The sequence below is a fragment of the Salvelinus sp. IW2-2015 genome, unplaced genomic scaffold (assembly GCF_002910315.2).
Source record: "Salvelinus sp. IW2-2015 unplaced genomic scaffold, ASM291031v2 Un_scaffold963, whole genome shotgun sequence".
Classification (NCBI taxonomy): domain Eukaryota; kingdom Metazoa; phylum Chordata; class Actinopteri; order Salmoniformes; family Salmonidae; genus Salvelinus; species Salvelinus sp. IW2-2015.
This window is the reverse complement of record NW_019942666.1, coordinates 46,281-57,704: the sequence shown is the minus strand read 5'-3', so window position 1 is coordinate 57,704 and position 11,424 is coordinate 46,281. Positions and strand designations below refer to the sequence as shown.

The 11,424-nt window shown below is 44.1% G+C and overlaps 2 protein-coding genes across 2 annotated transcripts in view; both read right to left on the bottom strand.

Moving 5' to 3' along the window:
- The window catches only part of LOC112069290 (regulating synaptic membrane exocytosis protein 1), a 58,849-nt gene extending 54,278 nt beyond the window's left edge, over positions 1–4,571 (bottom strand). The window contains exon 1 of the mRNA XM_070438498.1: positions 4,117–4,571. Coding sequence (XP_070294599.1) covers positions 4,117–4,546 — 430 coding nt within the window. The 5' untranslated portion in view covers positions 4,547–4,571. The remainder of the gene's footprint in view (positions 1–4,116) is intronic.
- A 176-nt stretch (positions 4,572–4,747) lies between these two features.
- Positions 4,748–11,424, bottom strand: part of LOC112069296 (regulating synaptic membrane exocytosis protein 1-like) — a gene marked incomplete at its 3' end in the record, with an annotated part of 27,257 nt that continues 20,580 nt past the window's right edge. Inside the window, exons 3-4 of the mRNA XM_024136604.2 lie at positions 6,765–7,069; positions 4,748–5,210 (exon numbers count right to left, since the gene is read on the bottom strand). Coding sequence (XP_023992372.2) covers positions 4,748–5,210; positions 6,765–7,069 — 768 coding nt within the window. The remainder of the gene's footprint in view (positions 5,211–6,764; positions 7,070–11,424) is intronic.

Genomic DNA, 11,424 nt, shown 5'->3' with positions numbered 1-11,424 from the left:
CGAGAGAGGCAGATCGAGAGATACAGATAGATAAGACAAACAGAAAGTGATGAAGAGAGTTAGAGATAGAGTTAGATGGACTCTGCATGCAGAATTCTGGGAAAAATAATTTCCTTGTACAACGTAAAACACCAAATAATGCATTCAGAGCAGAATTAGGCCGATACACGCTAATTATCCAAATTCAGAAAAGGTCCTTTAAATTCTACAACCATCTAAAAGAAAGTGATTCCCAAACCTTCCATAACAAAGCCATCACCTACAGAGAAATTAACCTGGAGAAGAGCCCTGGGGCTCTGTTCACAAACACAAACAGACCCCACAGAGCCCCAGGACAGAAACACAATTAGACTCAATCAAATCATGAGAAAACAAAAAGATAATTATTACACATTGGAAAGAATTTACAAAAAAACTGAGCAAACTAGAATGCTACTTGGCCCTATACAGAGAGTACACAGCGGCAGAATACCTGACAACTATGACTGACCCAAAATGAAGGAAATATATGTACAGACTCAGTGAGCATAGCCTTGCTATTGAGAAATGCCGCCGAAGGCAGATCTGGCTCTCAAGAGAAGACAGGCTATGTGCACACTGCCCACAAAATTAGGTGGAAGCTGCACTTCCTAACCTCCTGACAAATATATGACCATATTAGAGACACATACTATATTTCCCTCCGATTTCACAGACCCACAAAGAATTTGAAAACAAATCCAATTTTGATCATCTCCCATATCTATTGGGTGAAATACCAGTGTGCAATCACAGCAGCAAGATTTGTGACCTGTTGCCACAAGAAAAGGGCAACCAGTGAAGGACAAACAAACCTATATTTATGTTTATTTAGTTTCCCTTTTGTACTGTAACTATTTGCACATCATTACAACACTGTATATAGACATAATATGACATTTGAAATGTCTTTATTCTTTTGGAACTTTTGTAGGTGAAATGTTTACTGTATATTTTTAATATGGTTTATTTCACTTTTGTTTATTATCTATTTCACTTGCTTTGGCAATGTAAACATATGTTTCCCATGCCATTGAAGCCTGTTAATTGAAATTAAATTAAGAGAGAGGGAAAGAGAGAGACAGATAGATAAGATAAACAGAAAGATGGAGAGAGTTCGAGATGGAGAGAGTTAGAGATGGAGAGAGTTAGAGATGGAGAGAGAGAGAGAGGTTCAAGCTAAAACGAGAAAGTCAGTTTCAGTCGCCGTCAGACTAAGTCAACTCAGTCCAACACACCAGGAGACAAGGGGACAAACTGGGACCTTGTCTGTCTGTCGCCCAACTCTCATTACCAGCCATACTGACAGATGGTGGAGAGACAGAGAGACTGGAGAATGGCCACACTTCAGTCCAGACCAGCTCTACCCATCGACCCAGTCCCACACGTCCTCCAAAGCCTCATACCTCCTTCAAGGCCTCATCCACCCTTTTAAGTCTTCAACAGAATAGCAGGATGAAATTAGATGGGGACTTTGGTGTATGACTTTAGAAACAGGGACAAGTCCCTGAACCTACAGGACCATGGCCAGCTTGGACACTGATCAGAGACGTGTGTATAAAGAGCGAAGGGAAAGTAAGTGGTCAGGAGAGGAGGGAGGATGTAGGGGTTAAAGTTGAGGGGTGCAACTCAACTGTTTGCTGATTTGGAAGTGAGATCTAAAAAATGTAAAGCGCAATCTGAAATTTGAAAGTGCAATGGGGGAACTACTTCAAAACGTTCCTGCTGACTCCTCCATTCAGAGTGCTGACGGCTCCTTTTTCTGTTTTTAAGAGATGAATATTGTACATCAGATCACACGATCTGGGGCACTTCTTTTCTGGGTGCTAACGGGCTAATAATAACTACCGATGATGAATGTTTAGCTATTCTAAATCAACGTCTCCTGTATGTACCTGTAAAAACTCAGGTCAGAGGTCAGTTACAAAAACATAGAGKATTTGGAGACTATCCCCTCTCATCCTGAATCTATTTCTATTAACAGGGATAAATCTGGTCAATGTTAGAGGCTGATCCAGGTTCAGATTTYACTTGACCCTGACCCTCTAGTCAGGTCAGATATCAATGCTGCAGGTTTTACACTAATCTGACAGGAATTGACAACCCTTCTGTGAATAATGTATTTATGATGTATGTGATGCATAACAAAGTATCACAGTGTTATTATATACATTATACTATAGTGCTTACATTATACTATAGTATATTATAGTGCTATATTTAATTATGTGATTTAACCTGAAGGAGGTCATCAGGAGGTCATCAGGAGGGCATCGCAGACGGATCGGCTTACACACACAAACACACACGGTCTAAAAACACACTGAAGAATTAGCATCAACACTAAAATGAACCTTAGGTCTGATTTCTCCTGTCATTTCCTCCTTACTATATTATCTTCCACTACTTGACACCTTTGAGGAAGCCAACCAATCAGACTGGCTGAATCTCCACTCCCTCCTTTAACTGTAAACAGTAAACTCTTAGCTCCTTATTCAATCCCAAAATACACTTTTAGCTCCTAAATCAATCCCAAATGCATCTTTAAATAGATTCTTAATTTCATAAAGGTGTCCTCGTTGGACTTTTATAAAGGCCCTAGTTCATTTTGCAAAATATCGCCTGCATCAGGAGCGTATTCAAACTGCTAACCTCCCAACAAGATATTAGACTATATGGCATAAAAGTTTTACTATCTCATTTGACTGGTTTGATTGCAGCAGTAAAGCTGTCTCGCAGGTCTACTAAATATAAAGTAGGTTTGGGGTGTATCTGTACCCTCGCTTACAATTTGGAGAAGTTCAAGTGTTTTACTGTAAATGAAAAACACACAACAACACGGAAGTTGACCGAACTGTCTCGTTGTAAGATTTTAGATTAACCAACCATATATCCATCTATACCATCAATACTTTATCCAAAAAGAATAGAATGAAGCAGTATTTATTGGACATACATTGTCCTCATGAACCCAGGCTTTCACAGCTGAGTTACACTTCACATAGCTACATTTAGCGTTTAGCCTTGTCCTGTCTCTGAATTTGTTTACCGCGGACAACATCAAATGTAAATCCCATGCTGGATTGGGACTGGCGTACTCCTAAAGTAAACACTGCTAAACACTTGCTAGCTACGACAGCTAACTTTCTAACTATTTCTCCGCCTGTCGCCCCCATTAAACACCCTATTCCCATGTGTTAACCTAATCTGATTATCTAATTTGGGATTGGGATTGGCCTGGAGCGACCAGTGGTGGTGGTTAGRGGTGAGTGAGATGAGTACACAGATAAACAAAACGACAACCGTCGTCATGGCATCCTCCCTCGACACGCTAACCGCTAAAATAGCATAGCTGAATTTAGTCAAGAAGAGTGAATTGCAAAGCTGTTGCAGGCCGGCGTGAGCAAACGAGAGGCCAAAACTGAACATGCGGCCGGCCACATGGCGACACCCAAACTCGATTAAATCCTATCCGTTAACGGCAGGATGCAGCCGGTGTTTGGCGGGGAAGTTTTACGTAGTGTTAGCCGCACTAGCCACTGACCTAATTCTGCCAAATCTGCTGGCCTAAATCACAGGACGTTTCCTAAATWAAAGAGAGCTGTCCAGTCCTGTTCCAGGACAGGAAGCAATAGGCTTTGGCTTCAGCGGTTTGGGTGAATGACAGTGTACTGAGTCAGGGCTATAGCACACTATAGGCAGGGAGATACAGTCCCAGCAAACTTTGACATGTACATTTAAATTCTTTATTTTGATGGAAACCTAGAGCAAAGCGATTTTGATAACAACAAAAAAGTTKAGAAAGAATATTGCATTAGTAGCGACACCCGACAGGTGACCATAAAACCATAAATTCTAACGAAAGTTTGGTGATTCCACAACACTGACACAAAGCCAGCTAATATAGATGATTCGATCTGATAGAAAACTGAAGAATCAGACCTTTCTTGCTGATACTCTCCATATAGGTAGCCATAACACCAACTCAACACAGATTTGATCATTCTTCCAATGTTAAAATATCTGATTGCATGACCAATCATATTGACATGAGAAGAGCTAACAGAGAGAGAGAGAGAGAGAGAGCAGTAATCTGACCTTTCTCACTGACGCTCTCCATGTCCACGTCCTCACAGCTGGTGTACTCGGGCGTGGAGGCGCCCTCCTCCTCTGAGCTGCTGATAGACATCTGCCTCTTYTTGACGCCRCGTTTGCTCTTGTAGGGCCTGGGTGGGGGKGGCCGCAGCGACTCCGACTGGTCCGAGCTCTGGGAGTCCTTCCGCAGCAGGCTGTCCCCGGACTTCTCCRTCCTAGCCTTGTGCATCATGGCTGCCTGGGAATTGGGGTCCAGCTGGCTGGGGTGGGGTCCCTTAGGGGGGTCCCAGCCTGCTGGAGGGGGGGGTCCTTGGTGGGGGTGAGGAGCACCAGGATGGGGGCCCYTTCGTGGGCCACCACCYGATGGTTGAAGGGGTCCGTGGTTCTGGTTCTGTTTGAGGAGGGGGGGACCTCCCTGGGGTCCCTGCCCCATTCCGCCACCCCCACCACCCCCCACGGTCCTGTCCATGGAGTAGGCGCGGTGGTTCTCCAAGGATGCCTTCTGCCCCATTCCGCCACCCCCACCACCCCCCACGGTCCTGTCCATGGAGTAGGCGCGGTGGTTCTCCAAGGATGCCTTGCGGTCCGGTTCTCCACCACCCCCACCGCCGCCCCTCCGGAGACGATTCTCAGGCACATCCCCCATGTTCCCTCCCCCTCCTCCCCCYCCCTCCAGCCCCACCTCATTGATGGCGTTGTTGCTGTGGCGCCGCTCGTGGCGCACCTTCGACACCTTGGCGTGCATGCGCATCTCCTGCTCCTCCTTCTGCGGCTTGACCGGGTAGCGCGCCAGGTTGGGGTCGCTGCGGTAACGCGTCTGGAACTCCTRCTCCTGGCGCCGCTTGCGRTCCAGCTCATCCTCCTCCGGGGGGCGTCTCCGGAGGTCGGGGCGATTTCCTTGGTCGCCACCGTCGGGGTAGTCATGGGAGCGGACCTTCTCCAGGTGCCGGCCGTCCCGCCAGTCTATGTCCCCAGGACCYCAGAACTCCTCCTGGGAGGCCACGGTCTGAAGCTTCCCRGGGGGTCCCCGGCCTCCTCTACCACGACCAGGACCACCGGGCTTACCGTTCTGCTCATGGAGGGACACAGGTCTTTTCCTGAAGAGAAGAGAAGGGTGACCATAATGGACACTGATATAACATTACACACTTGTTGTTTTGTTAACATAATACCATGTAGTAACATAACAAAAAAGCCTACTCAGATATACTGGACAAATTCTGGTCAGTATCAGTTATTACTGGTTGAATGAAAGAAATGATGATAAAGATGGAAATAATTCAAAATGGAGGAATATGTACAGAACTAAAATGAGATTCTATTTCCATGGGAAAATGTTCCTACTGATGGTTAACCTGGGTATGGATCATCCAACAACAGTGGGGAATAGGGCCAGCATTTTGAGTGGCACATTCAGGCCGGACCGAAATGGACTCACCCATTAGACGCAAAACAAAATATATTAATCATGGACCTTTCAAGAATAAAACATGTAACCCAGCTTCTGCTTTGGCTAAGCTTGGACAGAACTATTTCTTTTGATCCAGTGGGGATTAAAAAATCAAGTGCTGCAACCCATATACCACAACACCGAAAATGGGTCACTCCCAACATCAGAGGATTTGAGTTCCTGTCAAACGCGGAGAAAATATGGCCAAAGTATGTCCAATGTTGAATGAGACAAATGAGACTATGTGTGTACACTGACGGTGTCAACAAGACCCTGTTAGACAAAACAGATGCTGCATTAGCCTAATTCATCCAATCACAACAAAGTCAAATATATTAAAGAGGACTAACCTGTACACGACTCAACTGTACAACAATAAAAAAAGACCCAATATAAAAGCTACCATATCATCTAAAAGAGGCCCAGGTCAACATACTTCATACCTAGACTCTGATACAGTCCCAAAATGTTTTGCATGTCAGCAATCAAGTTTTCAAGATAGAGGACTTTCAAAAAGCTAATTATAACTTGCCACATCATCATGATGACGCAAAATGCATCTTAAGAAGTAAAAACTAAATACCAAAAGATGCTTTCGAGTGGATTATTCCTTTAAGCGTCTACAATCAAAGGGTTTAAGGGTAGGTGATAATAGTAGTGGATGAGACAAAGTCAACTGATCTGTTGCACCCTGTACAACCACTTATTATTATTTGACCCTGCTGGTCATATATGAACATTTGACCATCCTGATGAACAATCTGGCCTTAAATGGCCATGTACTCTTATAATCTCCACCCGGCACAGCCAGAAAAGGACTGGCCACCCCTCAGAGCCTGGTTCCTCTCTAGGTTTCTTCCTAGGTTCCTGCCTTTCTAGGGAGTTTTTCCTAGCCACGTGCTTCTACATCTGCAATGCTTGCTGTTTTGAGTTTTAGGCTGGGTTTCTGTATAGCACTTTGTGACATCTGCTGATGTAAAAAGGGCTTTATAAAAACATTTGATTGATTGATTGATTGTACAAAGTGGCATTTACAACAATACTAAGTACTATCAGCAATCAAAACAGGCCCCTAGATAACCAATACAGTGACGTAGACTCTGGTTTGAGCCTCTACAGCCAGAGGGGTGAAAGCAGGGATTGTGAGAGGACAGGTGAAAGTGTTTTAGGGATTAGAGAGTTTGTGTCGACGATGTCCTACTTGTCTCGTGGTGGTTCGCTCCGAGCGCGTGAAGCCGGCATGGTGTCCAACGCTCCCTTGGCCGGTACCGTTGGTGGCTGATGCGTTCCGTCGGGCACCGCCCCTGCGTTAACGCTGGAAGAGGGCGGGGCCTGGGACCTGGAGCGGAGTAGCTTCCTGTCCCCCCGTTGGGTGTCACCCCCCGTGGGCGGGGCGTTCAGGCCGCCATCCAGGCTCATCTGCCTCTCCCCCGGCCCCGAAAACCATTCTCCCGATTTGGTGAGGATCTCCTGTTGCTTACGGCACAGGTTGCATACCCACATTACCTACAGGGGTGAAGGAGGAGAGGAGGAGGTTAGCTATTACATACGTGTACAGTATGCAGTAGTAGCCTATATCTACAGAGAGAAACAGAGCATGGTCAACTCCATTTCTGATTCCTATTTTCTTAATTGAAAAGCAAACCCTGAATTGACTGAATTGAAATGTAATTGACCCTAACATTGTCTCTTAGACAGAGAATGTATAATACTATGCAATACCTCAATAATATAGTCATCTTATTCTATTTCTATGAGGTTAGCATCAGAAGACTCGTGGGGTTGCAGATGTTGTCATATATCCATTGCAGTCCACTTTTTAAGGAACTGTCATCTCTAGTCCATGTGCAAAACAGATTCAGTCGTGAGGCAGAGAAATGTTAGCTTAGCTTGGAGTATTTTAGCTTGGAGTATTTTGGCTTGGAGTATATTAGCTTGGAGTATTTTAGCTTGGAGTATTTTAGCTTGGAGTATATTAGCTTGGAGTATTTTCGACAGACAACAGGTCATTGTTATACAGGCAAGGAAAGGGCAGGACTGGTGACAGATCTATAAACAGGCACAGTGTCACGTTCCTGACCTTATTTTCCTTTGTTTAGCTTTGTTTAGTTGGTCAGGACGTGAGCTGGGTGGGCAGTCTATGTTATTTGTTTCTATGTTTAGGTTCATTGTTATTTAGCCTTATATGGTTCTCAATCAGGGGCAGGTGTTTGACGTTTCCTCTGATTGAGAACCATATTAAGGTAGGCTGTTCACACCGTTTGTTGGTGGGTGATTGTTTTCCGTGTCAGTGTTTGTACCACACGGGACTGTTTCGTTTGTTTAGTCTGTACCTGTTCGTGCGTTCTTCGTATTATGTAAGTTCTCATGTTCAGGTCGGTCTACGTCGTTTGTTATTTTGTAATTTATCAAGTGTGTTTCGTGTTCGTCTTGTTTCAATAAAATCTCATTATGTATTCCACAAAAGCTGCGTTTTGGTCCGATCCCTGCTCCTCCTCAGACGAGGAGGAGAACAATCGTTACACACAAAGAGGATCTCAGTAAGACACAAGCAAGTATTAGTCACAGCGTTATGTTCTTTCTCATGTTTTATTTTAGTCTCTTGACTCTGATTGAGTATTGGTGATACCTCATCTGTCAGACAGGGGATCAAGGTTCCTTAAAATACCCTAGTACCTCCTCCCTCCCACACTCCCCCCACACTCCCCTCCCTCCCCACGCTCCCCCTCCCCCCTACGCTCCCCTCCCTCCCACACTCCCCCTCCCCCCACGCTCCCCTCCTTCCCCCAGCCTCCACTCTCTTAACCTCTTCCTCCCTTCTCCTACAGGTTGCTGCAGATTAAAAATTAAAAGCCACATGGTTGCAGATATGGCGGGAGACAGAGTGCACCATTTCACTATGTCCATTTTCGATGGAGAACTGGGCCTAGCCTGTAGCCTGATATGCCAATATACACTCAGTATACAAAACTCTTTCCATGACATACACTGACCAGGTGAATGCAGGTGAAGGCTATGATCCCTTATTGATGTCACTTGTTAAATCCACTTTAATCAGTGTAGATTAAATAGGTTAAAGAGGGATTTTTAAGCATTGAGACAATTGAGACATGGATTGTGTATGTGTGCCATTCAGAGGGTGAATGGGCAAGACAAAATATTGAAGTGCCTTTGAACGGGGTATGGTAGTAGGTACCAGGCGCACCGGTTTGTGTCAAGAACTGCAACACGCTCAACAGTTTCCTGTGTGTATTAAGAATGGTCCACCACCCAAAGGTCATCCAGCCAACTTGACACAACTGTGGGAAGCATTAGATCAACATGGGCCAACATTCCTGTGGAACGCTTTCGACACCTTGGAGAGTCCAACGAATTGAGGCTGTTAGGATGAAACTCAATATTAGGAAGGTGTTCTTAATGTTTTATACACTCATTGTAGGTTACAATGCGCTCTGTGAAATATCACAGCATTTTACTTACACGTTGAGGTAAGGAAACAGCCCCAAAAATATCACAAATGTGTAATAATACTGTTACCACTAGAGAAAATTCAACATATTCTACAAGGCTACAAATGTATAAAAAATGATCCAATATGAACGCAGTATCTAGTTAAACAGAGTAGGCTTGATATAGATGGGACGTCGTTACCATGGAGAAAGCAGTAGCCTGTTGCCTATGGCGGACAAGGCTGTTCATCTCCCACAGCGGATGATGGTACAGAACATTAACTGGACAACAAGGAAACCCAGCTACAACATCCACCATCCACCAAAAGCTATTTATCGTTCCACAACAGGTACCAGAAGAACATTCCTAATTCAATAACAGTATAGGCCCTGAAGAAAAGACGTAAGTGAAAGCTAGGAGATATACAACTATCTGAACTTAACACCGTGGAAGACTATGATTTGAAGTCACAGAGTCACAGATATCAGATATCACAAGATATCACAAGTCACAGATATACAGGTGATTGCTGTTCACAATAGTATAAAATAACTAGGCAAGTCAGTTAAGAACAAATTCTTATTTTCAATGACGGCCTAGGAACACTGCCTTGTTCAAGGGCAGAACGACAGATTTTTTACCTTGTCAGCTCAGGGATTCGATCTTGCAACCTTTCGGTTACAAGTCCAACGCTCTAACCACTAGGCTACCTGCCGCCCCAATAATAATACATATATAAAAATGGTCTACTGTTGATAGAAATCATTGGTCAACTCAAGTCAGCTATTTGACCGTCCTACGAACAACAACCACAAATGGAACAACAGCAACATCACAGAAAGGTTCCATACTCACATGTAGCCATGGCTACTAGAAATCGTCTCTCTCCCAACACAGAGAAAAACAGATTTATCTTTTCTCGAGTGTATAATCCCATGGACTAGAACGATGGTACAAATCCAAAATGGAGGGAGAATACTATTCCTTGTATTAACCTTTAGAAGTCTTTGTTTACATCCCAAAACACAACCTTCTGTGAAACCTGCTCTTTGATGGAGGGTTGGTCGAATGGACAGTTAGTTCAGCAGTCAGCTTGCGGTTAGCTTTTTAGCGAACCGGCGCGCATCGTGTGTACCCTGATTGAATCCTCTGTTTGGCTCCAGGCCACACTAATCTAAAGTAAATCAGCTGTGGCCCACAGCTGTCGAGCTGGACACACACACACACATTCAGTTGTTCTAATACACACATACACATACGTACAGTACATACTCTCTCTCTCAATTCAATTCAATTCAATTCAAGGGGCTTTATTGGCATGGGAAACATGTGTTAACATTGCCAAAGCAAGTGAGGTAGATATTATACAAAAGTGAAATAAACAATACAAATTAACAGTAAACATTACACATACAGAAGTTTCAAAACAATAAAGACATTACAAATGTTATATTATATATACAGTGTTGTAACAATGTACAAATGGTTAAAGCACACAAGCGCATAAATATGGGTTGTATTTACAATGGTGTAAATTTTCCATTATCATTTATTCAATCATTCAGAGTGGTGATTCTGGGAATCTTCTATTTATCAGGACGGAATGTAAAGTATATATTAGGTAGGCCTATAGTGACAGTATTAAGGCCATCATTTCAAATATCCATCTAGGGATGCGGTCAATATTTGCATGGTCTCCAAAGAGGACGGGTAAGAATGTTAACATTTAGAATCTATAGCAAAGAACTGACGAAGGAAAAAGGTCCCAGTTAACTTCAGATAAATAGGGAGATTTTTTTCTCATGGCTGAGGAAGACGAAGATAATTAATCCGATGGTTAATCCCTTGAATGAGATCGTGATTCAAGCAGCCACGCAAACAAGACAAATACCGGTCCACACACACACACACCACACACGGCACCACACACACACAGCACCACACAACACACACACACAACACACACACACACACACACACACACACACCACACACAACACACACACACACACACACAACACACACACACACACACACACGACACTTGCGCTCCACAGAGACGCGGTGGATGAAACTGGCATGGTGACACCACAGTGGGACTCTTCTTAGAGCGAGCCCGTGCTGATGGGTGCCATTCACACACACTAACCATGCTTAAGCAGTTGCACATATTACATGTGCACACAATAGCGGTTCCCAACACAAGACCCAAAATAGGATTTTGATGGAAATCAACCTGTTTTGTCTCCACAACGGACCTTAGTAAATAATTATGCACCATGTGTGTGGTGTGTGCTTCGTAGTATGAGCAATGCCATTTCTAAATGTGTACTGCACCAATCTCACCCTGCCTCAACAGAATAGCAGGTCACCAGCTTGGTAACCAATGTCATTTTGAGATACAGAGACGA